Source organism: Microcebus murinus, chromosome 1 (genome assembly GCF_040939455.1).
Source record: "Microcebus murinus isolate Inina chromosome 1, M.murinus_Inina_mat1.0, whole genome shotgun sequence".
Classification (NCBI taxonomy): Eukaryota; Metazoa; Chordata; class Mammalia; order Primates; family Cheirogaleidae; genus Microcebus; species Microcebus murinus.
Window position 1 is genome coordinate 1,424,999 of NC_134104.1, and position 26,980 is coordinate 1,451,978.

A 26,980-nucleotide genomic window follows, 5' to 3' on the forward strand; every position below is an offset into this window, starting at 1 on the left:
GGGCGCCTCCAAGGTGCCCCAGAGCCCTCAGGCCACAGGACCCAGCCCCATCGTCCAGGCGACAGGGCCTGGGTCCCTGGGTTCTCGGGCCCCAGGTCGGGGCAGGTGGGGGGAGGCCCTGATCTTTGTTTCTGATAACAGCCCGAGTAAGAGAACTGTCACTTCCTGCCATGGCCTCCTGGGGACTCGCCTTCTCCCAGCCTGCCTGCTGTGAGACCCCAAGTTCTCAGGCCCTGGGAGCCCAGACCCAGGGCCCCACCCCGCAGAGCACACCCCACCCCCCCTCCGGAGCCAGGGCAGGGAGGAGGCGGGAGGGCGAGGCGGAGGTGGAGCCCCACCCCCACTCCCGGCCCAGGGGGCCTGTTTGTTGGGAAGGTGCTGCGGCTCCAGCACCAGGCCCACGCCTGCCTCAGTCGCTTCCCCTGGGGGAGGTCAGGGCCGGGGTGACCACCGAGCAGCCCCCGTTGCTGTCGACACCAGGTTCTAAGGACAGGGAGGGTGTGGATCTAGGAACAAAGCGGCAGGTCCCCAGGAGCTGGGGGCTCTGGCAATTCAGGGGACCCTGCACGGCACGGCCCGCCCTGCCTGGCACCTGGGCACCTGGGCACCCGGGCAGGCCTCTCGCAAGGCCAGACCACCGGCCTCAGGCTTGGTTTCTCTTCTTGGCCCCACCTCTGCCGCCACCAAGGGACCCAGAGACAGGGCCACGTGATCTCTGCTCTGCGCGCAGGCGCTGTTCACGAGGACTCAGGCACACGAAGGCAGAGCGCGCAAACCACGTGCGTGTGGTGTGCGTGTGTGGTGTGTGGTGCATGTGGTATGTGTGATGTGTGCGGGGTGTGTGTGGTGTGTATGTATGATGTGTATACGTGTGTGGTGAGCGCATGTGTGTGGCATGTGATGCGTGCATGTGTGGTGTGTATGTGTGTGGCACTTGTGGTATACATGGTGGATGTGTGTGGTGTGTGTGCATGTGTGTGGTGTGTGCATGTGTGTGTGGGGGTGGCGTGTGCATGTGGTGTGTACACATGTGTGGTATGTGTGATGTGTATATATGTGTGTGGTGTGTGCATGCATTTATGTGCATGCACGTCTGTACATGCGTGTGCCGCCCACTCCATGCAGCCGGGCCTCCCTCCCTGCTGGTGGCTGGGCCCAGGGCAGGAACTCCCAGTGGCCGAGGTGTTGGCCCCGATGGAGCCTCGGGCCCCGCAGCACAGGGACTGGACCGGCTCCGAGTCCCGGGCCAGCTGGGAGGGGCGGTTGGCCCAGACGCCGGGCCCGAGGCCTGTCCCTGAGACCCCTCCCTCCCTCCACAGGACATGCTGGGCCGGTGCCATCCGCTGCTCGCCCTGGCGGGGCTGCTCTGCCTCGGGCCCGGTGAGTCTGTGGGCGACTCCACGTGCCGTCCCGTGGGGAGAACATGGCCACCCTCGTGTCCCCTGGACGGGAGTTCCCGGGTGGCTGGGAGAGGGCCCAGGCGTTGGGGCGGTGGCTCTGCCCTGGGGGCTGACGCAGGGCACCCCCCCAGTCTGCCTCCCCCTTCCTGGGCCTCCCAGACCCTCCTCCCCGCCCACCCCGAGGGGCGGCCCAGGGCGGCGGCGCCCACTCACCCCCGCCTCACCCACTCGTCCGCAGCCCTTGCCGAGGAGTGCACCAAGTACAAGGTCAGCACCTGCCGGGACTGCGTGGAGTCGGGGCCCGGCTGCGCCTGGTGCCAGAAGCTGGTGAGCACCGGGGCGGGGCCCTTCCTGCCTCCCCTCTCCGGGGCCCCTCTCCTGCCTCTGTAGCCAGGGACACAGGAGGCCCCAGCCCCCTTTTCTCCTGGGGGTGGCAGTGGCCCAGAGGCTGCCAGGCTGGTCTGAGACCAGGAGAGATGGACCCGGCCGCCCAGGCCAGCCCCGGCCCAGGGGCCGCCTGTGCCCCGAGGCAGCGGTCCAGGCAGGGGGTTGTGCGGGAGCCCAGGCCAGACACCTCACGAGAGGGGCTCCCGAAGGGGGGCAGCAGCTAGCCCAGGGTGCTCTGACCAGCCCACCTCCCCCTGCCGAGGGCTCCCCCAGGGGTCCCAGACCCCAACCATGCCCTCCCCAGGGTCGCCAGGCCTATTTGAAAACACATTATTTTTTCTTGACCATCTGAGAGTAGGTTGTAGACATGCAGCTCCTCTGTCCCTTAGTACTTCTGGGGTCTTCCTTACGAGCAAGGTATTCCCTTAGAAAACCACAGAAATGTACTTTGATAAATACATTAATCATAATTAGGAAATTTCACGTTGGTCTCTCATGATCAAATCTTCACACTTTATGCAAATTTGCTGATTGTCTCAATAACGTCTGACCTGGGCCTGGCCCCTCGGCTGAGACGCCCTGCCAGCCTCCGAAGCCACCGTCCCTCCCAGTTGCTCTGCCTTGGTGGTGGCAGCATGGTGATGTCCTCGTCCCTTAGCCCCTTCCCTCGGCTTCCCCCGTGCAGGAGAATCTCTCCCCCCCCCGATCCTTCTCACCAGTGGGGACGGGAGGTTTCTATTTGCTCCGCAGCGTTTAGTCTGTGACTGTCACTTTTTCGTTGTGACGCTCGAATTGCCCCAGGCCTGGCCACGGGAGCTGGTGAGGTCGGGCGTCTGGGCTGCTTCCGCCCTGGGCTGTGTCTTTTAGTTAAAAGGGGGAACAAAGCATCGGGAACACGCTCTGTCCTTCGAGGAAGGTTCCAGTCCTCTCGGCAGAGCCTATGGGGTCTTTGCTGGCAGCTTCCGACTCCCCCAGCCCTACAGGGACTCTGTGCCGGGTTCCGGGTGCAGAGAAGGAGGGGTCCCCGAGGGTTGGTGAGCGTCAGCCTCCTTTAGCCCGCACAGCGTGGCCCCCACATTTCTCTGCCCTCGTCCTGACCCCCGACACCTCTCCCCCAGAACTTCACGGGGCCAGGGGACCCCGACTCCATCCGCTGCGACACCCGGGAGCAGCTGCTCATGCGGGGCTGCCCGACTGATGACATCATGGACCCCAGGAGCCTGGCCGAGCCCCTGAAGGACCGACAGGGGGCCCGGAAGCAGCTGTCCCCGCAGCAAGTGACGCTCTACCTGCGGCCAGGTAGGCCGGGCCTCGGCGGGGTGAGCCGGGCACACCGTGTGGGGCTGTTCCGGGGCCCTGCTCTGGGCGAGTGTTCAGGCCGGACGGCAGGGTGCCCGGGGAGGCCCAAGCACTGCCGGGCACTCAAGGCGGGAGTCTGAGCCCCCACGGCCTTCCTCTCCGTGCCCGGGCGATTGCCCCAGCCCCACTGTCTGCAGCTGGGTATCTGGCTCCCTTTGCCCTGTGTCCTGCGCCCTAAAAGGGAGAATGGGCCATCTGGAAACACTATTCTAGCCCTTGTCAGAAGGCCGTGGTCCTCTTAGCAGAGTAAAGGCTCTGGTAAGTCCTGCAGCTGGGAGACCTGGGTGACTGTTTAAACCTGCGCCACCCAAACTGACCTGACCGGAGAGCCCTGTTGCAGAACACAGCCCTGTCCATGCTCCGAGACACGCCCTCCTGGGACAGGGCTGCGGTGCAGCAGTGGACGGAGCAGAGGCCTGGGGTGGGCGGCCCCTCCCTGCTGGCGGTGCCTAGGCCACGCGAGGCCCGTGAGGGAACAGGCAGCCATCCCTGAGCGCGGCGCGTGGAAGAAGGCAGCACCCCAGGGAGGGCGGCGTGGAGGCCGGTGGTGTTGGGCCGAGCAGTCCCTCCCGCAGGAGCAGCCAGGGCAGAGCCAGCCGAGCTGGCCCCGGGGCACAGTGGGCGGGACAGCCGGGCGAGGGCCGGCAGCAGGGAGGAGGTCCTGGCCCGACCCCTGCCCTGGTGTCCCCACCTCCTAACACCATCTCCTCGGGCGTGAGGATCTCAGCGCGTGAACTCTGGGGACGCGAGCACTCGGGCCAGGACACACGGACGTTCTTGTGCAGTCTGCCACTGGGGGACGGGGATGCGGGCTGTCTCCTCGGGCGTGAGGATCTCAGCGCGTGAACTCTGGGGACGCGAGCACTCGGGCCAGGACACACGGACGTTCTTGTGCAGTCTGCCACTGGGGGACGGGGATGCGGGGTGTCTCCTCGGGCGTGAGGATCTCAGCGCGTGAACTCTGGGGACGCGAGCACTCGGGCCAGGACGCACGGACGTTCTTGTGCAGTCTGCCACTCGGGACAGGATGCGGGGTGTCTCCCTACGCACCGTCACGGGGGCACCCACGCGAGCCTAGATGGCGTGGCCGCCGCACGGTGGCTGTCGCTCCCGGGCCACGCGCCTGTGCGGCGGGTGACGGCGCTGGTCGCCGCGGGCCACTGCGACACGGGGCAGGTCCCATGCATCAGCCACGTCCAGACACGGGAAGGTGCAGGGGACATGGAATTAGACTCTGTGGGACCACCGTGGTGCACATGGTCCTTCCACGAGCGTCGTCACGCGGCACATGACCGTGTGGGGAGCGTGTGTCCTTTCTCTGAACTCACGTCCCCCCGGGCGTCCTGTGTCTGACCCTCACCCCCTGCCGGGCGCGGGAGGGCGTCCGCGGGGTTTGGGCTGCGGAGAGCGCGTGGGCGCGGGCCTGGGCCCCACTCTGGCGTCCCCGCCGGCAGGTCAGGCGGCCGCGTTCAACGTGACCTTCCGGCGCGCCAAGGGCTACCCCGTGGACCTGTACTACCTGATGGACCTCTCCTACTCCATGCTGGACGACCTCATCAACGTCAAGAAGCTGGGCGGCGACCTGCTCCGCGCCCTCAACGAGATCACGGAGTCCGGCCAGATCGGTGAGGCCACGGCCCTCCGGCCCGGCTCGTCCTCCCCATCCCCGGCCGCCCTGCCGCCCACACGCCTCGGGCAGGTGCCCGGGGCCAGGGCTGGGGGCTCCGACACACCCCTCCCCCAGGGCGCCCGCAGGGCTGCGGTGGGGCCTGCGTCCCTGCTAGGGACACGACCAGCCACTGGCCCCCGAGACCGCAGACTTCACCCGGCCCCCCTCCTCTTCCCCTGCTTGTGTTGCTGTTCGCTGTGTTTAAAATGCAAACGTCTCAAGCCGGGCGCGGTGGCTCACGCCTGTAATCCTAGCACTCTGGGAGGCCGAGGGGGGCGGATTGCTCGAGGTCAGGAGTTCGAAACCAGCCTGAGCAAGAGCAAGACCTCGTCTCTACTATAAATAGAAAGAAATTAATTGGCCAACTAATATATATAGAAAATTAGCCGGGCATGATGGCGCATGCCTGTAATCCCAGCTACTCGGGAGGCTGAGGCAGGAGGATCGCTTGAGTCTAGGAGTTTGAGGTTGCTGTGAGCTAGGCTGACGCCACGGCACTCACTCTAGCCTGGGCAACAAGCGAGACTCTGTCTCAAAAAAAAAAAAAAATGCAAACGTCTCACGTTTGAGTAATGCTAATTACTGAGCATTAAAGGCCCCAGAAGCGCGCGGACCACACGGGAATCATGGCACTAAAGACACAGTCACAGCCAGCTCTGCCGGGCCGAGCGTCTCAGCGCTCCCCACGCCCCGACTCGAGTGCAAAGTGCAGGTCTCGGGCGCACACGCGTCAGGGATGAGGGACCCTCTCACCCACCAGTGCCGCTCCCAGAAGAGCACTCCGCCGCCTTCTCCGTGTGCAGGACGCACAATGCACACTCAGACACGTGGATGCTCGCTCACACAGCTGCTCATGCACACGCTCACATGCACACACACACTGGTGCTCACACATGTACATGCCTCCACACATACCTTGCCACACGTTTACATGCACACACAATCATGCCCCTGTGTATAAGACCATGCATGTGCGAATGCATACACACCAACATGCATGCATGAACAACACACATTTGTGCTTACACATGTATGCGTTCACACGCACATGCTCACATGCCCAAACATGAACCTGGTCACACATGTGGATCAGGTATATCCACACTTGAACATACTCACATGCATATAGGAACACATATGCACAGTCATGATCATGTATATAACATCACATGTGCAGACACAGATGTACTCACATGCACACATGTACATGGTTGCACTCTCTGATTCACACACATGGCTGCACACATGCACACGAGTGCTTGCACAACACACACACACTCTCACATGCGCCATCCTGCTTTCTCCGCTGCCCTGCTACAAGATGGGGAAACTGAGGCTCGGCCTTCATGCCCCCTGAGGCCAGCCTGCTGCGTCCCCAGCCACGTCTGTGTCCCTCAGGCTTCGGGTCCTTCGTGGACAAGACGGTGCTGCCATTTGTCAACACGCACCCCGACAAGCTGCGGAACCCGTGCCCCAACAAGCAGAAGGAGTGCCAGCCCCCCTTTGCCTTCAGGCACGTGCTGAAGCTGACCAGCAACGCCGGCCAGTTCCAGACCGAGGTCGGGAAGCAGCTCATCTCCGGAAACCTGGACGCCCCCGAGGGCGGGCTGGACGCCATGATGCAGGTCGCCGCCTGCCCGGTAAGGACACGCCCCCACGTAGGTGTCCCGTGTCCCTGACGTGGAGCCTCAGTCCCGTGGGGATCACCTTAGGGACTGGATCCCAGGGCCTCAACCGCTGCCTCTGCCTCCTCTCCTCCCGGCTGTGTGGGAGAGCACAGTGCGGAAACCGAGGCAGGTGACCCCTCCCCCTCCTCACATTTTCTCCCCAGGAGGAAATCGGCTGGCGCAATGTCACCCGGCTGCTGGTGTTCGCCACGGACGACGGCTTCCACTTTGCGGGTGACGGGAAGCTGGGTGCCATCCTGACCCCCAACGACGGCCGCTGCCACCTGGAGGACAACATGTACAAGAGCAGCAACGCATTTGTGAGCGCCCCTCCCCCGAGTCCTCCAGGCCGCTGCCTCCCCAGACCCTCAGGGTGGGAGGCCCTGTGGCCACTGGCCATTTATGGGGTGGCGAGCGCAGGGGCAGGACAGAGGCCGAGACCCTCAGGGTGGGAGGCCCTGTGGCCACTGGCCATTTACGGGGTGACGAACGCAGGGGTGGGACAGAGGCCGAGACCCTCAGGGTGGGAGGCCCTGTGGCCACTGGCCATTTACGTGGTGACGAGCACAGGGGCAGCACCTCGCCAGAGCCAGGGCCTCCTTCCAACCTAAATAGCACGTCCTTGGGGAAATTTCCGGAAGCCCCTAGAGGCAATGTTGGGTCCCTGGGCACCAGCCTCAGGCCGGGGAGGCGCTGGGTGGTCCCGCCGAGCCCCGGCCTCACCCTCGTGCACCAGGCCCTGCGGTCGCCCGCCTGCTGTGGCCTGGTGGGTGGCAGGGGCGTCTGCTCTGGCCCGTGGGGTCAGGGGCAGCGACCGCCCAGGGCCGACCCCCACGTGGCCCCACACCCGCAGTGCCCGGCTGGGCGGCCGCAGGGCACTGAGGAAATGCGGCTGGAGAGGTGGGAGCTCTCTGGCTTGGCCTCCAGGCCACCGTCCTGCCCAGGGTGTCCCTGCCGGCTGTGACTCTGTGCCGACACGTCCTGAAATCGCAGACTCTGGGGCCACAGAGGACTTCAGAGATGACAGCCCGGGTCCTCCACCTGCAGGGCAGGGGGGGCGGGAGCTCTCCGGGCCGTGACCTTGGGCGGGAGCGAGCACCGCCTCCGTGCAGGGGCCTCTGCCGGAACGAGGGCCCTTCAGTGAGGAGCGCAGGTGCCGCATGGGGGGGCATCTGCCCATCCCCCAGCGCCCCGCACAGACCCCTCCAAACGCCCCCGCACTGCTGTTGGCCGCGACAGTCCGGGCGCAGCTGTGCCACTAGGTTTCCTTGTCGCTGCGTTGGTCGAGGAGCTCACAGTGTCCGCACCTTCTCAGCTGCGTCTCAGTCTGACTGGTCCCCCATCGTCCCGCCAGCCGTGCATCCGTGCACCCTCCCCCGTGAAGGCGCCACCAGCAGCGCGAGGAAGGGCCAAGGCTGGGCCGGGCTGCGCCCTCTGGGCCCAGGGCAGTGGCTTCACGGGCGGGAGGGGCTGGTGGGGCCGGCTGACCGGGCATGTCCCCTCCCCAGGACTACCCGTCGGTGGGCCAGCTGGCGCACAAACTGGCCGAAAGCAACATCCAGCCCATCTTCGCCGTGACCAAGAGGATGGTGAAAACCTACGAGGTGAGTGGAGTCGGGGTCCTGGCGTCGGGCAGGGCGGCCGCTGGGGCAGGAGGACGAGGCCCAGCGACACACACACAGGCCGGAGCGCCGCTGCCACGTGCTGGGCATGGGTGCCGGCCTGGCCCAGCCTCGGTTTCCCTGGTTGAGAAGCCTGAGGCCTCTTTGCAGCGGCAGGACACCTGCACGTGAACACGAGAAGGAATTTTTCCCAGGCCCTGAAGTTCAGTGCTGTTAGCAGCACCTTGGTGTTAGGGGTGGTGTCCCCAAGCTTGCTGGGACACAACAGGGACGGGCGTCGGGGGCGGCCGCTGTGGACAAGGAGGCTGGGGCAGGGCAGGGTGGCACCAGCCCAAGCACGCGTCCCGGAGAACGGCAGGGTCAGGACGTGAGCCAGGCTGCCGAGCCCACAGCACCAGCAACGTCCCCACGCGGCCTCTGCCCAGGACCCAGGCCGGCCCCGGTCGGCCAGCTCCCCACCAGGCACGGAACGTTCCGGCACCAGTCTGGGGCCTCCCCTCAGTGGGGCGCTCTGAGCATCTACTCGCCCCGTCCAGGAAGACAGGGCGGCAGAACTGAGGGGAGAGGCGACTGCTAGCCGGTGGCTCTGGGGCAGCCCACCCAGCCTGGGACAAGCCCTCGATAACCAGCAGGAGCAAACACCAAAGCAGACTCGACCCGGGCCTTGGCGCTGGCGTGGAACGGCCCGTCCCCGCCTGGGGGAGGATGCGCCGTCTGCGCCCCCTGCCTGGGTTTGGAAAGCGCAAGTGGCATCAGGCCTGACGTCCCCAAACCCCACGGCCAGGGAGCTCACTCCACGCTCCCACTGTGGAAACCGAGGCCCCTGGGAGGAAGCCAGAGCCCGACTCATGTTGTCGGGGTGCCCTCGGCCCCCGCAGCCCCCAGAGCAGAGGGCCTCCCTCGTCCACCTCTCTCTGAAGACGGCGGCCACTGGCGTCAGAGTGTGGAGCGAGCGGCGGCAGGACTGAAAAGGACGGCGTTCCCGTGGTGGGGTGGCACCTGCAGCCCTTGCTCCCTCTGCCGGGGCGTGGCCCCCCCTGTCAGCAGTGGCCGGGCAGACACAGGCTGTTTCCAGCGCACTGGCCAGGGCGTGTCCTGCATGTCTGCTGCTAATGACACGTGTGTGGCCTGGCCCGAGAAGACTGCAGGGTGCTGGGTGAGGCCTCCGGGGTGCGTTCAGGATGCTCAGCGGTTGCTGGGTTCCCCGGACCGCGCTCAGGCTCCACGACTTGCTGGAAAGACCTGCAGAGCTCAGAGCAGCCGCTGAACTCAGGCGGTGGCTGATCACAGCGGAGGACACGATGAAAGCCATTTCCTCCTCATGACGGGGTGGGGCAGTGATGCCCACCCGGTGACTCAGAGAGCAGCTGCCCCAAAGGGCCAGATTACCCTCATCCGGTCAGTGGCCGCAGTGACAGCCAGTCCTCGCCCTCGGGGCACGTCACTGCCTTCGTCCACTTGGACACAGACCTGGCTGACCACCCCCTCCTGCGGGCTCTGCGCAGCCCGCGCCCTCCCCGCCCCTCGCTGCTCAGGGCGAGAGGATGAATCCCGGGTTGGGGAGACGGCTCGGCCCCTGAGCTGAGCTGGGGGGTGGGGAGGGGCCGGCTGGGGCCACCTGGGTCGCAGGGAGCTCCGCCCACCCCAGGGTGACGCGCAGCTGGAACTGGCCTGCCACGGCGGCTGCCACGGGGACAGTCAGCATTAAAATTAACTCCCGTAAACTCATCAAAACACTCGGAACTCTTCACTTCCTGATAATTTCACCGCATTTCACTGTGGTCCGTGTGCTTGGGCTGCTTCTGCCCACTGTACTTTGTGGTGGAAACCCTACCCGATGGTGGCAGCCACGTATCCTGTCCCACCTCAGTGAGGCCACGAGTCTGGAATGCACCAGGCCAGCAGTGTCTACACGGCAGCAGTGAGCAGACGCCACAACGCAGGGCTTTTGCTCTCCAAGAGCCGGTTGTCACTTACCAGGGTGTCTCTGCGGGTGGCTCTTCTCGCCACGTGACACGAGAACCCGAGTTGAGGACTGTTGGAGCCATTTCACACTGGCGGGAGCCTGGGGCGAGTCCCGAGGCACCGGGTTCTAGCCGTGCCCGCCTGGTCTTGCCCGACAGAAACTCACGGAGATCATCCCCAAGTCGGCCGTGGGGGAGCTGTCCGACGACTCCAGCAACGTGGTCCAGCTCATCAAGAACGCCTACAACGTGAGTCCGCAGCGGGAGGGTGGGGGGCAGCCCTGCCTTCCAGGGCGGATGCAGCTCCTGCAGCCCCAGCCCAGCCCTCAGGCCTCCTGGACGCCGGCCCGGGGAGCCCGGCGTCCTCTCCCGCTGCTGGCGTGGCGTGCGCCGCCCGGGCCCGCCTGTGCTCCGACACACGGGCTCCAGACTCCCCGTTCCGGCTCTCCCCTGCTGGAAGAAGGGAGAGAAGAGGGGGGTGGACGGCTGGGTAATGCCCCACGGGGGAGGGGCCCCAGAAATCGCCGGGGTGGTCTCGGGCCCCACGATGGCAGCCTCGGGTCGAGGCGTCTCTAGGTGTCGGCTCCCCCACCCGCCTGGGCAGGCTGAGGACGGACCTTTGTCCGTCACACTCCTGCCTGGCGTGTGGCCCGTCCAGCTGCACCAGGGCTGCTCCCTGTGGGGCTCACTGTCCCGGTGGGCACGGCCGGGCACCAGGCACCGCTCAGGGCCCCGGCCCCAGAGGTCCCCCGCCGCTCTGGAAATCCAGCCCCCGGGAGAGACGTCCTGGGAGTCCGGCTGCGACCCTTCGAGGCCCAGCGTCCTGTGGCTTGACAGGGCCCGGCACGCGGGAGCCCAGACAGTCGCTCTGGTCACTGAGTTAGCCCAGAGCCCAAGACGGGGTGCCCTGCGCTGCTCCCAGCCTCCTGCCACCCCAGACCCCAGAGCCGCTGCCAGCGCCCAGCCACTGCCGCCCCGTCCTCACACAGACCAGCGGTGGCACCGCCTGCAACGGCTCCTTCGTCTGGCAGCGCCGTGTCCTCTCTCCTCTGTCTCTGCTCTCCTTCTCTATCACTCTCTCTCTGCCCCACCGTCTCTGTGTCTCTCCCCATCTCTGTCTCTGTGTCTCTGGCTCTGAGTCCCTGTCTCTCCCCATCTCCGTCTCTGCTCTCTCCTTCTCTGTCACTCTCTGTCTCTCTGCCCCACCGTCTTTGTGTCTCTCCCCATCTCTGTCTCTGTGTCTCTGGCTCTGAGTCTCTGTCCCCATCTCTGTCTCTGATCTCTCCTTCTCTGTCACTCTGTCTCTCTGCCCCACTGTCTCTGTGTGTCTCTCCCCATCTCTGTCTCTGTGACTCTGGCTCTGAGTCTCTGTCTCTCCCCATCTCTGTCTCTGAGTCTCTGTCTCTCCTCATCTCTGTCTCTCCCCATCTCTGTCTCTCCCCATCTCGTCTCTGTGTCTCTGTTTCTCCCCATCTCTGTCTCTGTGACTGCCCCCATCTCTGTCTCTGTGACTCTGGCTGTCCCATCACCTAAGCAACCTCTCCAGCTCCTCCCTGTGCCGGGCCCTGCCCTCCAGCCCCGCCCTCACGGGCTCCACGCGTGTCCGCGGTGGTCCCTGCACTTGGCCTGTCTTGGGGCAGGACCTGGGCGTTGGCAGCCCCGCCATCCACAGCACCTCCTGTGGCACTCGCCCTGGCGTGTGTGTCATCAGTCCACGCCGGGCCCCCGAGGGACATGGGAAGCAGCCGGTCCAGACCCGAGAGGGAGCCAGGCCGGCAGACGGCTCAGCCCTCAGCGCGCCACTCTCTGCCCACAGAAACTCTCCTCCAGGGTCTTCCTGGAGCACGGCGCCCTCCCCGACACCCTGAGAGTCACCTACGACTCCTTCTGCAGTAATGGAGTGACAATCACAGGCCAACCCCGAGGGGACTGCGACGGCGTGCAGATCAACGTCCCGGTGAGCCTGGCCGTGCCACCAAGGTCCCTGTCCTGACATGCTGGCAGGGTCCCAGGACAGCTGGAAGGATAGAGGGTCCCTTTCCCAGTATGCTGGCAGGGTCCCAGGGATAGCTGGAAGGATAGAGGATCCCTTTCCTAGTATGGTGGCAGGGTCCCAGGACAGCTGGAAGGATGGAGGATCCCTTTCCCAGTATGGTGGTAGGGTCCCAGGACAGCTTGAAGGATGGAGGGTACCTGTCCCAGTATGGTGGCAGGGTCCCAGGGACAGCTGGAAGAATGGAGGGTCCCTGTCCCAGTATGGTGGCAGGGTCCCAGGACAGCTGGAAGGATAGAGGATCCCTTTCCCAGTATGGTGGCAGGGTCCCAGGGACAGCTTGAAGGATAGGGGGTCCCTTTCCCAGTATGGTGGCAGGGTCCCAGGACAGCTGGAAGGATAGAGGATCCCTTTCCCAGTATGGTGGCAGGGTCCCAGGACAGCTGGAAGGAGGGAAGGTCCCTGTCCCAGTATGGTGGCAGGGTCCCAGGGATAGCTGGAAGGATAGAGGATCCCTTTCCCAGTATGGTGGCAGGGTCCCAGGACAGCTGGAAGGATAGAGGATCCCTTTCCCAGTATGGTGGCAGGGTCCCAGGACAGCTGGAAGGATAGAGGGTCCCTGTCCCAGTATGGTGGCAGGGTCCCAGGGACAGCTTGAAGGATAGGGGGTCCCTTTCCCAGTATGGTGGCAGGGTCCCAGGACAGCTGGAAGGATAGAGGATCCCTTTCCCAGTATGGTGGCAGGGTCCCAGGACAGCTGGAAGGATAGAAGGTCCCTTTCCCAGTACGGTGGCAGGGTCCCAGGGACAGCTGGAAGGATGGAGGGTCCCTGTCCCAGTATGGTGGCAGGGTCCCAGGGACAGCTGGAAGGATAGAGGATCCCTTTCCCAGTATGGTGCCAGGGTCCCAGGGACAGCTGGAAGGATAGAGGGTCCCTGTCCCAGTATGGTGGCAGGGTCCCAGGGACAGCTTGAAGGATAGGGGGTCCCTTTCCCAGTATGGTGGCAGGGTCCCAGGACAGCTGGAAGGATAGAGGATCCCTTTCCCAGTATGGTGGCAGAGTCCCAGGGACAGCTGGAAGGATAGAGGGTCCCTTTCCCAGTATGGTGGCAGGGTCCCAGGACAGCTGGAAGGATGGAGGGTCCCTGTCCCAGTATGGTGGTAGGGTCCCGAGGACAGCTGGAAGGAGGGAAGGTCCCTGTCCAAGTATGGTGGCAGGGTGCTGGGGACAGCTGGAAGGAGGAGGAACCCCATCCCAGCACTCTGGCAAGGTCCCAGGGACAGCTGGAAAGATGGAGGGTCCCTTTCCCAGTATGGTGGCAGGGTCCCGAGGACAGCTGGAAGGAGGGAAGGTCCCTGTCCAAGTATGGTGGCAGGGTTCCGGGGACAGCTGGAAGGATGGAGGGTCCCTGTCCCAGTATGGTGGCAGGGTCCCGAGGACAGCTGGAAGGAGGGAAGGTCCCTGTCCCAGTATGGTGGCAGGGTCCCGGCGACAGCTGGAAGGATGGAGGGCCCTTTCCCAGTATGGTGGCAGGGTCCCGGGGACAGCTGGAAGGAGGGAAGGTCCCTGTCCCAGTATGGTGGCAGGGTCCCAGGACAGCTGGAAGGAGGGAAGGTCCCTTTCCCAGTATGGTGGCAGGGTCCCAGGACAGCTGGAAGGATAGAGGGTCCCTTTCCCAGTATGGTGGCAGGGTCCCAGGACAGCTGGAAGGATAGAGGGTCCCTTTCCCAGTATGGTGGCAGGGTCCCAGGACAGCTGGAAGGATAGAGGGTCCCTTTCCCAGTATGGTGGCAGGGTCCCAGGGATAGCTGGAAGGATAGAGGATCCCTTTCCCAGTATGGTGGCAGGGTCCCAGGACAGCTGGAAGGATAGAGGGTCCCTTTCCCAGTATGGTGGCAGGGTGCTGGGGACAGCTGGAAGGAGGAGGAACCCCGTCCCAGCACGCTGGCAAGGTCCCAGGGACAGCTGGAAGGATGGAGGGTCTCTGTCCCAGTATGGTGGCAGGGTCCCAGGGACAGCTTGAAGGATGGAGGGTCCCTGTCCCAGTATGGTGGCAGGGTCCCAGGGACAGCTGGAAGGATGGAGGGTCTCTGTCCCAGTATGGTGGCAGGGTCCCAGGACAGCTGGAAGGATGGAGGGTCTCTGTCCCAGTATGGTGGCAGGGTCCCAGGACAGCTGGAAGGATGGAGGGTCTCTGTCCCAGTATGGTGGCAGGGTCCCAGGACAGCTGGAAGGATGGAGGGTCTCTGTCCCAGTATGGTGGCAGGGTCCCGGGGACAGCTGGAAGGATGGAGGGTCTCTGTCCCAGTATGGTGGCAGGGTCCCAGGACAGCTTGAAGGATGGAGGGTCCCTGTCCCAGTATGGTGGCAGGGTCCCAGGGACAGCTGGAAGTAGGGAAGGTCCCTGTCCAAGTATGGTAGCTGGGTACAGCTGGGAGGATGGAGGGCCCCTGTCCCAGAGTGGTGGCTGGGTACAGCTGGGAGGATGGAGGGCCCCTGTCCCAGTATGGTGGCTGGGTACAGCTGGGAGGATGGAGGGCCCCTGTCCCAGTATGGTGGCTGGGTACAGCTGGGAGGATGGAGGGCCCCTGTCCCAGTATGGTGGCAGGGTCCCGGCGACAGCTGGAAGCACCCGGGGTCCCAGGGGGGCACACAGGCAAGCCGAGGCCCCATGGGGACAAGCAGGAGAGCAGCAGGCAGGATCCTTTCCTCGCATTTCTAACATGACATTGGAAGTCCCCACATTGACCTGCTCCCTCCTGGGACCCTGAAGAGGCCAGTGGGCGAGGGGACGGGTGCAGGGTTTTTTACCTGGCTGCCCGAGGGCCTCGCCTGAGCCCTGCCGCTCCCCGACAGATCACCTTCCAGGTGAAGGTCACGGCCACAGAGTGCGTCCAGGAGCAGACGTTTGTCATCCGGCCACTGGGCTTCACGGACACGGTGACCGTGCGTGTCCTTCCCCAGTGTGAGTGCCAGTGCCGGGACCAGAGCCAGGAACGCAGCCTCTGCCAGGGCAAGGGCTCCTTGGAGTGCGGCGTCTGCAGGTGAGCCAGGTGCAGGCGGCCACAGTGCCCCTCCCCCACCCGACATGGCAGGTGTGTGCAGGTGAGGCAGGTGCAGGTTGCCCAGAGCACCCCTCCTCCAATCCCCAGGCCAGGTGTCTGCAGGTGAGGCAGGCACAGGTGCCCACAGCACCCCTCCCCCACCCTATAGGCCAGGTGTCTGCAGGTGAGGCAGGTGCAGGTTGCCCAGAGCACCCCTCCCCCACTCCCCAGGCCAGGTGTCTGCAGATGAGGCAGGTGCAGGTTGCCCACAGCACCCCTCCCCTGCCCCACAGGCCAGGTGTCTGTAGGTGAGGCAGGTGCAGGTGGCCCACAGTGCCCCTCCATCATCCCACAGGGCAAGTGTCTGCAGGTGAGACAGGTGCAGGTGGCCCCCAGCACCCCTCCCCCACCCCACAGGGCAGGTGAGGCAGGTGCAGGCAGCCCATGGTGTTCCACTCCACCCCACCTCTTGGGGCAGGTACCCCAAGGACCCCGTGCTGCAGTGGCAGGTGGAGGAGAACTGGGGTTTGCACCAGAGCCCTCCGCAAGCCCTTGCCCTTGCGTGGGAATCCACAATGCCACCTGCACTCCCCACGCTCGGCCACGGAGGGTCCACGGCAGGGGGACTGGTGGGCAGGGCCTCTCACCAGAGCAGGGAGACCCATCTCAGGGGCGCAAGGAGCCCTGCTGGATGTGCCTGGGGCAGGTGACTTTCTCTGCCCAGCCTCGCTTGTCCCCTGGGGGCCCACTTCTCTGCGACCTTGGGGACCCAGGGCCATCAGGCCGGCAGCCCTGGGGCCCCCTGCAGCCAGAAGGCCTCCCAGGACAGGTGACCGCTCCGGTAGCCCGGGCCCTGCAGGCCACCCCTGGGTGTGCACACACCAAGGCCTGGGGTGCACGGTCAGGAGTGGGGGCCCCGCCTCAGGGCGAAGGGAGAGCACAGGTGTGCCCAGCGGGGAGCTTTACATGACGCAGGCCAGGGCTGCTCCAGTGGCCACCCACAGGAGACTGAACCCCCCAGGATGTCCTCTTCCCACCACTGTCCACTGCTGCCCCCTATAAGGTCCTGCCTGCCCTGGGGTTGGACAGCAGTGCCCCCTTTCCCTGCCCCCACCTGCTCAGGAGCCCAGAGCCACAGTCTGTCTGGCCAGAGCTGCTGGGCGACCCGCAGGTGCCACCCTGTGCCCGGCCACCTTCCCCTCCTGCCTGCTCTGCCCGGCCACATCCCCGTGGAGGTGCCACTGACCCCCAGGCCCCGAGGCCCCACCGCCCCTCCTGCAGCCCAGCACAGTGTTGATCTCTGTGGCTGTCCCTGTGCCCACCTCAGCAGCTACTCTGCCCGCCGTCCCGGTGTGCGGCTCTCGGGTGGCCTCCCGGAGGGATAGCGAGGCTGACTCAGTTGGAAGTTGGCCGTTGGCAGCGGTGCCACTGCGGCTCAGCGAGACACTCTGTCCCGAGGCTTTCTCCTCCGGGAGGCAGGACAGCCCGCCGGGGGTCGTCTCTGTGGCTGCCGGGATGGTCTCAGCACCTGTGCGCCAGTGGCCTGGGACTGCTGTCCTTGCCGGATAGACCCTTGTCCCGGAATCCTCTGGCAACCTGCCCAGGCAGCACACAAGTCCCTGCCAGCCAGGTGGGAGCCTGGGGCACGCGGAAGCAGGCACTGGCCGTCGTGGAGCGCCAGGATCCCGCACGTGCCGTGTGTACAGCCTGGGCCACAGTGCGCAGTGAGCCGGCCGAGCCACCACCTCATGGCCAAGGTCACGTGTCTGCTGCCCTCTCGGACGTCCTCAGAGCGAGCCCGGCTCTCTCTGATGGGTGCCCGGGGCCGGCCACGTGCTCAGCGCGTGGCGCGTGCTCAGGAGGCCTTGGGCAGGAGCACGGCGTGCACAGCAAGTGTCCTCAGCCGAGGCCAGGCAGGCCCTGAGGGACGGGGACGGGTGGCTGTCCCAGATGGGGCCGGGGACGACCTCTGACGTCTCCCCCCAGGTGCGACGCTGGCTACATCGGGAAAAACTGTGAGTGCCAGACGCAGGGCCGGAGCAGCCAGGAGCTGGAGGGAAGCTGCCGGAAGGACAACAGCTCCCTCGTGTGCTCGGGGCTGGGGGACTGCGTCTGCGGGCAGTGCGTGTGCCACACCAGCGACGTCCCCAACAAGCAGATCTACGGGCGCTACTGCGAGTGTGACAATGTCAACTGCGAGCGATACGACAACCAGCCCTGTGGCGGCCCCAGTGAGCCTGCGGGTCCCTCCCTGCCCTGCAGGGCCTGGCGGGGAGGGGCAGCCGCTTCCTCTGCAGGCGCAGGCGTGGCCAGGGGGGCTTTCTTCTCCACGGCACTGGAGGCCACGCGTGGGAGCACAGAGAGGGATCATTGGGGCCGCAGGCGTGGCCAGGGGGGCTTTCTTCTCCAGGGCACTGGAGGCCACGCGTGGGAGCACAGAGAGGGGACGTGGGGGACACACGGACAGACAGCACATGGCTCGCTCAGGAGCTTGGCAGCAGGACCTTGGGCCACCCTCCACTCCACCCTGCCTCAGTTTCCTCATCCCCATGGGGAGGGCCCCAAGGGGGGTGATGGTCCCAGGCCACTGGGGGTCCCAGTCACGGGGGGCATGTGGAGGCTGGACAGGCCAGGAGGCCGCCTCGGGGCTGGGGGCGGGAAGGCCTGGCCGGTGGTCGGTTGCCATGTCTCAGCACTTCCGCCCACCGCAGAGAGGCGCGGCCGGTCACTTTGCTGGGGCTGCAGGAGGCTCGGGCAGGCGGCGGGTGGGCCTCGTCCCTGGGCCCGGCAGGAGCTGAGCCTCCCGCCCCTCTGTCTTCCAGAGAGGGGCCTCTGCTTCTGTGGCAAGTGCCGCTGCCTGGAGGGCTATGATGGCTCCGCGTGCCAGTGCCAGCGCACCACCGAGGGCTGCCTGAACCAGCGGAAAGTGGAATGCAGTGGCCGCGGCCGGTGCAGCTGCAACCAGTGTGTGTGTGAGGGTAGCTACCAGCCGCCCCTGTGCCTGGAGTGCCCGACCTGCTCCTCACCCTGCAGCGATCTCAGGTGAGTGCAGCAGGGGTGGGCAGCTCCCCACTGTGCAGGGCCACCTCCTGCTGCTGGGCTCCCCTGGAAGCACCCCTGAGCCTGCTGCAGGGCAGAGTCCCTACAAATGCCCCTGGACAGAGTCCTTTCCTCCTCCAGGTGCACATCTGTGGCCGGGAGCAGGTGGCCAGGCTCCTACGCCCTGTCCCCACCTCACCCATACCCTGCCCTCAGCCATGCGGGTACCCTGACCCCCCTCATGGTGGGCACACGCCCAAGCCCCCCACGTGAGCAACCTTTAACCCCCTGCAGCCTCCCACACCTGCACCCCCCACACCCCTCTGGCCTCCCCGCAGCTCCTGTGCCGAGTGCCTGCGGTTCGACAAGGGCCCCCTCGAGAAGAACTGCAGCGCGGTGTGCAGGAACCTGCGGCTGCTGGAAGTCCCTGCCCAGAGCGGCAGGACGTGCAAGGAGCGGGACTCGGAGGGCTGCTGGATGACCTACACCCTGTGGCAGCAGGACGGGTGGGACCGCTATGACATCCACGTGGAGGAGAGCCGAGGTGAGGTCGGCAGGGCGTGGGTCCAGGGCAGGGGTCTCCGCAGAGGGAGACTCCAGGGGGCTGCAGAGGGAGGGTCTCTCTCCCACGGGTCAAGCAGGCCCAGCAGGCTGGGGGCCGTCCAGGACACCCTCGGGACACACGGGGAGACTGCAGGCTGGCCCTCCGCCCCCACCACCTCTCCTTGCCTCGCCTGACCCCGAGTGGGGCTGGGGTAGCAGACGCCCATCCCCTGGGGACAGCGCCAGATCCCACCAGGGCCAGGCCTGCCAGAGCGACACACAGCGAGGCTGGAGGGAAGTGGGGCTGGTCCGTGGTCGGCTGGCCCGTGGTCGGCTGCCGAAGGACCCCTGGCAGGGACTTGAACACCAGTGCTCAGTCTCAGTCCTGGAGAGGCTGAGGGGGCTGGGCACCAGTCTCCCAGATGCCACTGTGGGTTTTCAGAAGAGCGATGCATCGAGTGGGTGGCACATGGGGGAGGATTGGGGGCACAGGTGACAGTCCAGGGTCTGGGGCCAATAGGCAACATGGGAGGGTGGGGGAGGTCAGTCGGGAAGTCCACTGGGTGACAATGACAAAAGGTCAGGGACTCTGGGATGTGGGCTGAGCAGACACACGATGGGATGGGCTTTGAGGGTCCCCGCCAATTCCCACTCAGAGGCTGGGGCTGGGGAGGCCACTAGGGGACCCCAACAGGTGCAGGCCAGCAGCCCACCAGGAGGAATTTTATTTTTTGAGAGGGGGTCTCTCTGTGTTGCCCAGGCTGGAGGGCAGGGGCTATTCACAGGTGTGGTCATAGCTCACTGCAGCCTTGACCTCCCAGCCTCAAGTGATCCTCCTGCCTCAGCCTCCCAAGTAGCTGGGACCATAGGTCTCTCGCAGGACTGAGACCTGGGAGCATGCTCCCCCAAACTCCCTCCCCAGGATGGAAACTAAGGGGGGCCTCAGGCCCCCTGTGTGACACAGCTGAACCTCATGACCCACACATGGGCCACACTGCAGACTCCGCCTGCCAGGGTGACAGCCCCTCCAGCTTGCTTCCGTGGACGGGTTCAGGTTCACGTCCGATTGTGCAACCTTGGCCAAGGTGACAGGAGGGAGCTGGGGACTGGGCCACAGGCTGGCACTGAGCGCGGGTGCTGTGCCGTGTGGGCAGGGGCTGCGGCAGGGTCAGGTAAGCCGCCATGGCTCCGGGACCCTCGGCTGCTCAGCCCCGCGGAGGCCTCCCCCTCCTGAGCGCCTGGCTCTGGTTCCTGCCGTTGGTGCTGAGGAACGCCTCCCTGGGGCAGACTCGTCCCTGCCAGTCCCGCTTCTGACCTCTGCGGTCAGAGGGCAGGGGTCCCTCAGGCACCGATTCCTCCTGGGTGTCGATCCTCTGCCCTGCTTGGCTGGTGACCTGGGCCCCACCTTCCTCTGTGTCAGATGGAACCACAGGGCCTGGCCTGTTGGGGGGGCCAGGGCCAGGTTCTCGTGGACACACAGCCACGGTGGTCACGGTGAGCCGGGCAGAGGGACCCTCCGTCCAACCAAGTGCTGTGCGGTGACCGTGGACCGAGGGCACACACGGGCCGGGTCAGAGAGGGAGGGACTGATGCTCTGGCCTGTGCTTCCTCCTTAGAGTGTGTGCAGGGCCCCAACATCGCCACCATCGTGGGGGGCACCGTGGCGGGCATCGTGCTCATTGGTGTCCTCCTGCTGGTCATCTGGAAGGCCCTGACCCACCTGAGCGACCTCCGGGAGTACAAGCGCTTCGAGAAGGAGAAGCTGAAGTCCCAGTGGAACAACGTAAGTGGCCGTCCTCGGGGGTCCCACGTGGAGGAGGCACCTCCCACACTGCGACCTCTTGCTTCGGGAGGCCGTGGTCACCCTTGCATGGCTACAATGGCTATCCCTGAGCAGCCCTCCCGGGTGATGCCCGCCCGCTTCTGGCTCCTCCTCGGGGCCACGACTGCCACGTGGACCTAGTGGCCTCAGGGGGGAGATCCTGCCCCGAAAACCCCCCGCACCCACAAGTCCATGTCTGCGTCTCTCACCAGGATAACCCCCTTTTCAAGAGCGCCACCACGACGGTCATGAACCCCAAGTTTGCTGAGAGTTAGGAGCCCTTGGAGAAAAGAAGGCTGCCAGGGCCGGCCAGGCGGGACCCCCCCAGCTACATCACCCCCATCCTGCGACCGTGACGCGGCAGCACCAGTTACCCACACATCCACTGTTGTTCCTGCCCCCGGCATGACAGATGTTTACACAGACTCCCCAGAAGGGACAGCACCCCCCAGCCACGGCACGGTCTCCCCAGACACGTGAGGAAGGACCGCACGAGTCCTGTGGGGCTGGATCCTTGGGGCCTGCGTGAGTTAGGAGAGCAGTCTGATCACAGGTGTTATTTATATTTAAATTATCAGGACCTAAAACCACATCCCATTGATTATACTGTTAACGAATCATGTGCATACAGAAAAACAATACACAAACAAAAAAACAATAAAAACAACCCAAGCTGTCCACAGAAGCCGGTCTCTGACTGTGCTACGCTATGCTGAGTAACCTCCTGTGTGAGGGGCGGCTTCCGTTTTCTTTTTTCCTTCCTCATCTGCCTACAGAGCCCCTCTCTGAGCCCTCTGTCCCAAATTCTAGGTGGATTTCCGGAAATGACGTGGCGGCCCCACCAGAGGGGCCTGCAGGCCAGAGCAGGAGTGAGTGGGGAAGGGGGTCTCTCTCCCTCCTGTCCCACTGCCCACGCCTGCCTGCCAGGTGGGCCTGCTCTCGGGAGGATGGCCACGAAGAGAGTTTTAAAAGAAGCTCCTTTCTCATGGGTTGTTTGCTGGGGTGACCTGGAAGTCATCATCGGTCCCCTGCCACACGATCCCAGGTCATATGTGACTGTGTCGTGTGGCGGTATCCGAGGGTGACAGACCAGATGGGTAAATACCCACACGGGGAGGCCCAGGGTCCCTCACAGCCCTCAAGACAGGGTCTGAGACCCACGCAGGGTCACAATCTTGCGAGGCATCCCTTAGGCCACTTGGAGTCTCTGTTTAAGGAAGCTCTCGGTGCACTCGCACAGTGTGGGTTTTATTTAAGCCTCCCGTGGGGACTGGCTGGCCGTGTGTTCCAGCAGTTCGCTCTTCGCCTGGCCACACTGCCCAGTGACCCGTCTCAGTCCTAGGATGCTGCTCACCCCAGTGCCCAGTTGGGACCGGGTGTCACTGTAACCCTGGAGTCATCAGACCCTGGCCCCCCTTGGCCTCCCTGGCAGTGCTCAGAGGGGAGGGGTGTGTGGACAGTCGGGGACTGTGCCAAAGTGACACTCCTGCGCTCCACACAGATGCTGCCGGGAGCTCCAGATGCAAGAGGACACTGACCACGACCACAGTCAGTGGACGTCCCAGCTTTAGCACTGGAGGCCTTTACCCAGGGAAACCCCTCAGTCCAGGGAAACTGCATCACCAGCCACGGTGTGGGGCCACGGCAGACCTGCAGACGGGCACTGCCACCCTGTGCGGCGGTGTCTGTGCTGGGCCCCTCACTCTTACTTTTATTTTTTATTTTTTTGAGATAGAGTCTCGCTTTGTTGCCCAGGCTGAAGTGCCGTGGCGTCAGCCTAGCTCACAGCAACCTCAGACTCCTGGGCTCAAGCCATCCTGCTGCCTCAGCCTCCCGAGTAGCTGGGACTACAGGCATGCGCCATCATGCCCGGCTAACTTTTTAATATATATATTAGTTGGCCAATTAATTTCTTTCTATTTATAGTAGAGACGGGGTCTTGCTCTTGCTCAGGCTGGTTTCAAACTCCTGACCTTGAGCAGTCCACCCGCCTCGGCCTCCCAGAGTGCTAGGATTACAGGCGTGAGCCAAGGCGCCCGGCCTCACTATTACTTTTAAATGCTTAGTTAACTGCATGAGGGCCTCTCTGGGAACCTGGCCTGGGACCTTTCACCTGGGCAGGTGGAAGGAACAAGAAATGATGCTTCAGGGCGTCCACAGTAGTGACACTTCTCAACTCAGGGGTCCTCAACACAGCCTTCGCCTGGGGGTCTGTAAAGGCCCCTCCGCCCTGCTGGAGGCGGGCTGGCAGGGCTGGTGCTCCGTGCTCCTCGGGTGACTGTGTGCAGCCGCAGCGAGACCCGCTGGCCTCAAGCCTCAGCTCTCCAAGGCTCATCCTGCCTTGCAGGGTGAGCCTCACCTGGGGACTTGTTAGAGATGCTCGTTCTCAGCCCCGCCCCAGCCTGCTGTTGGGGGGGGGGCTCCAGGTGGGGTAGCAGTCTGGTGAGTCTGACGCACACTACGGTTTGAGAACCACCAGGTGAAGCTAGGTGATGAAGGTGTCATTGTCAACATGCAGGTGTGGTCTGTGACAGGGGCTGCGGGGCTGCCTGTGTGTGGGGTGCCCCCTCAGGAAAGAGGGGCGGAGGGAGGGTCACCCCAGGTAAGACTTCCCAGGCAGGCAGAGGGGGCTGGCAGGGTCCAGGTGCCAGCCGAGGGCCCTGAGTCAGGATCCGTCTCTGCCAGGGAAGATTGTGGGGAGGGCCAGGGCTGACCCCAGAAGGGGTCTCTAGCAAGACAGACAGAGTCAGTTGCCCTCAATCCATTTTTTGGGTTTTTTTTCTGACATGTTCCCACTAGTTTTCAGAGGATTTGAAAGGCTGACACAGGAAGTGCTTTGAGGACTGTGACTGCGTGCAAAGGATGAGGTCTCTGTGTCTTGGTCGAGAGCAAATCCCTGAGCCAGAGAGGCCCTGCATGGCACAGACGCCCCCCCATGGAGCCATCCCACACACCGGGGTGCAGGCTGGGCTTTGTTGCTTAATCCAACCATGGAAAATGGGCTCTGGTCCCGGGCACAGCCCTCCCCTCCCTCCTCTCTGCCCTTCTACCCCCAACCTTGCTGGCCCTGCCTAAGGGCCCCTCCCTCCCCAGCTCCTTCCAAAGCCTCTTTGTCTTCCCAGAGTCACTGACCTTGGAGGTTTAATGTGTCACCAGAAGCTTCATTCTTTCTGTGCAGACTCTCCGGAAGTCATTCTTTAACCTACTAAGGAATGCACTTGTAATGACAAAAAAATCAGATGGTACAGACCCTTGGCCACCAAACAAAAGCTCTGGTAAAAGTCCCTGGCAGGTGACTCCAATAGGTGCAATTCCGAGGTGGAGACCCCAGAATTCCAGAACCGGGAGGGCTTTGGCCTCAGCCCACTGTGGTTAGTCTGTGTGCGTTCCACAGCTCTGGGGTTCGGCTGCCATTTCCCCTAACGTGATACCACTGTGGTTTCGTCAGTCTAATTCCTTAACCATCTTTCTTCTTGGAAAGCCATAAGCACTTTTATTTCCAGACTGCTCTAAGTATTCATTCTGTTTCTCTAAAAAGTCACTATGGTTTGTTCTTCCTGCGTACTGCACCATTTCTGTCATTCCTATGAGCTTGGAGCTCTTTGACAATTGAATATATGCCTGTGAACTCCAGATGTGTCAAGCTGTAGCTGCACCCCTCCTCTCCCTTTCAAATCTTGACTTCACTGTGGGGAAAACGGGAACTTGGGCTATAATTACCAAGTATTTTTTTTTTTAACTTCTGTTTTGTCATACTGTCCCAAAACTCAGCTGTGTTTTAAAATGTCCTTCTATTATCATTAAATTAGCATTGTGTGGTTGCATTGTTAGGATAAAAAAAGTTTCCGGGGGCATAGTTCTAAACCCAGGCTTGTGTTTATTCTGTTGCAAATAAATTTTAAACATCTTTGTATATAATAGAAGATCTCAGTGAAGATATACAGTATTTAAATAGGAAGGTGTGGGTCAGAGACAGTTTATGGCCACGTTAAGGGCCCTTTGCAGCCATGCAAGGACAGGAAGGAACATGTCAGTTTATGATGAGCCAGAGCAAAGTGGAAGACGTGTTTGTTACAAGTTCGCACACACACTGATACACCAATGACCTGCTGTCTTTGTGCAGCGGGCTTGTGCACAGGCTTCTGGTGAACCGTCTATACGAGACCAGAGGAGACCCTGCCCAGCAGCATGGAGGCCTGTGTTAGCTCAGGTCTGTCCTAATGAAGAAGAACAGAGAGTTAAGATGGGACTGAGACCTACGACCCACTGGTGGTCCGTGTGTGATGTGTGATCTCCTTTGCTTCCTCAAAGCTTGCTAACGCCAGGTCACTTGGTTGAGGTCACGAAGGTGGGAACTGGTAGAGTTGGGATTTGAGCCCAGTCTACCAGCTTTGCAGGCCCTGAGAGCTGTTCTGGCCCCATGACCTGGGGCAGTCCACACCCCTTGGGTCCAGCTTTCCGTCACTGTGGTGATGGGGCTGGATGAGGTGTGAGCAGGAACACACAGTGGCCACCAGTGCCCCTGGCCAGAGACTTCACTAGTGCTTTCCCCACTAGCCCTGGGGGTAGAGGTGGGTTAAATCCTGCCCACTTTGGAGCCCTTGCAGGGAAAGGAAGTATGGAAGACTCAGGGCACACAGCTAGCCCCAGCGTGCTGGGCCGGAGGGAGTGGTGCACAGCCACCGCCACACTGCCCCGGAACTCACCTGGGGTGGAGGTAGGTGTGTGGCAGCAACAGAACATGACCCAGCAGATGATGCTGGGGCCCTGCAGAGCAAAGATGGCAGACACCTCTCATTATGCAGGTACCCTGCCCACGGCAGACATCACTAGTTGATCCCAGTCACTGCTCCTGCTGAGCCAGGGTGATCCGGGCAGCCACAAATAATGGATCTTCGTAAGTGCAGGAGATGATTCTCTTGTCTCCCAAACAATCCCCAAATCTCCACTCTGCTATGGCTGTGGAAACCTAGTCTTGAAAGCACCTAGACTCCTGCGTTAATTTAAAGAGAGTTTGTTCACGTGCAAAGTTTGGGGATGGCCACTTGGAAACGCCAACTCCAAGGAGTGGCATCCATTCTGAAGCAGGAAGCTGAGGAGTCATTACACCGGCAGAGACAGTAGTTAGCGGGATTACAACAGTTTCCACACAGTTCCGGCAATTTGGCTGGTTATAGGCAGTTTCTTCTTGGAAGGGCACACTCCCATTCTCACAGAGGGTGTAACAGTCACGGGTTTTCTCTAAGCAAAGCAGGGCAACAAAGGGGAAGTTAATCTATAACAGGGTCATTAACTAAGAAGGCAGGTTTCTGTCCCTGACGTCATTTAATTCTCCCTAGCCTTTGTTACAGTTACGGAACAAGAACTACAGGAAAGTGAGTTCATCTATAATCTGAGAAGCGGAAGTCATAACTACACATGAATCAGGTCACGGTCACATCTCAAGGCTTAAACTGTTTGGGGGGGGGGCGTTCCAACAGCTTTTAAATTAGATTTATGTTCACACCTGTATATGTATTTTTGTCATTTAAGTAGCCTTAAAAACAAGTCTTTTCAGTATTTAGTATTTTCTATCTACTGAACTTCAATACACTCAACTAGAGTCTAACATGGAGAGGCCCTAAGCCTTGGTGGGGGGAAGGTGGACAAGCCACAGGCAGTCACTGTGGTGGGGGGAGTCACCACCATGGGGGCGTCACTGTGGGGCTGTCACAGTGGGGGCTCTCCATGGGTGCAGTCTCCATGGGGGGGTCTCCATGGGTGCAGTCTCCATGGGGGGTCTCCATGGGTGCAGTCTCCATGGGGGGGTCTCCATGGGTGCAGTCTCCATGGGGGGGTCTCCATGGGTGCAGTCTCCATGGGGGGTCTCCATGGGTGCAGTCTCCATGGGGGGGTCTCCAGGGCTGTGGTCACCGTGGGACAGTCACCGTGGGGCCGTCCCGCACATCCGCGACGGCCGCGTCCGGGAAGACGGAGGGGCGAGACACTCCTGCCGGGCGCGGGATGGTGGCTGAGCAGTACGCGCTGCAGCCCACTGTGAGGGCGATTTCGGTGCTTCAAGCGCACACGTCACCAAACCCCGACGGTCACCGCTCGGTCGCTGGCGGCCGCCTCAGGGAGGCGCTCCCGGTTTGCCGCGGGCGTCCCTCAGCCCCGGCGAGCGCACCGCCTCCTGCAGGGGCCCTCTTAAGAGTAGCATTAGCAGCGCCTGGGGCCAACGTCCCGGACCCCCACTCCACTTCAGGGTTAAGACTCGGAAACACACGGCTGGAACCGACCCCTACATCCGTAGCCCGCCGCCCCGCGCAGGCGCACTGAGCCTCAGCCGCTCTCTGCCTAGCCTCACTCCTCCATTGCGCAGGCGCACTGAGCCTCAGCCGCTCTCTACCTAGCCTCACTCCTCCATTGCGCAGGCGCACTGAGCCTCAAGCCGCTCTCTACCTAGCCTCACTCCTCCATTGCGCAGGCGC

At 63.1% G+C, this 26,980-nt stretch overlaps 1 protein-coding gene and 1 long non-coding RNA gene across 4 annotated transcripts in view; one reads left to right on the top strand and one right to left on the bottom strand.

The window, feature by feature from the left end:
- ITGB2 (integrin subunit beta 2) overlaps positions 1 to 21,195 on the top strand; it is a 41,126-nt gene extending 19,931 nt beyond the window's left edge. For 2 of the 3 annotated variants that reach the window (XM_075998570.1, XM_075998573.1), the window contains exons 2-16: positions 1,320 to 1,380; positions 1,639 to 1,727; positions 2,906 to 3,086; positions 4,601 to 4,771; positions 6,214 to 6,455; positions 6,647 to 6,802; positions 7,991 to 8,086; positions 10,228 to 10,317; positions 11,885 to 12,025; positions 14,919 to 15,106; positions 17,093 to 17,337; positions 17,929 to 18,148; positions 18,484 to 18,689; positions 20,305 to 20,471; positions 20,723 to 21,195. In XM_075998570.1, coding sequence (XP_075854685.1) covers positions 1,323 to 1,380; positions 1,639 to 1,727; positions 2,906 to 3,086; positions 4,601 to 4,771; positions 6,214 to 6,455; positions 6,647 to 6,802; positions 7,991 to 8,086; positions 10,228 to 10,317; positions 11,885 to 12,025; positions 14,919 to 15,106; positions 17,093 to 17,337; positions 17,929 to 18,148; positions 18,484 to 18,689; positions 20,305 to 20,471; positions 20,723 to 20,785 — 2,313 coding nt within the window. In that variant the 5' untranslated portion in view covers positions 1,320 to 1,322 and the 3' untranslated portion in view covers positions 20,786 to 21,195. Of the gene's footprint in view, positions 1 to 688; positions 780 to 1,319; positions 1,381 to 1,638; positions 1,728 to 2,905; positions 3,087 to 4,600; positions 4,772 to 6,213; positions 6,456 to 6,646; positions 6,803 to 7,990; positions 8,087 to 10,227; positions 10,318 to 11,884; positions 12,026 to 14,918; positions 15,107 to 17,092; positions 17,338 to 17,928; positions 18,149 to 18,483; positions 18,690 to 20,304; positions 20,472 to 20,722 lie in introns of all 3 variants that reach the window. The other variant, XM_075998567.1, reaches the window with a different exon arrangement.
- A 3,178-nt stretch (positions 21,196 to 24,373) lies between these two features.
- Positions 24,374 to 26,973, bottom strand: LOC142865523 (uncharacterized). Its single transcript, XR_012915726.1, has 2 exons — positions 26,438 to 26,973; positions 24,374 to 25,751 (listed from the first exon to the last, which is right to left on the bottom strand). It is a non-coding gene; the product is annotated as an uncharacterized LOC142865523 (long non-coding RNA).
- Positions 26,974 to 26,980: the final 7 nt, after the last annotated feature.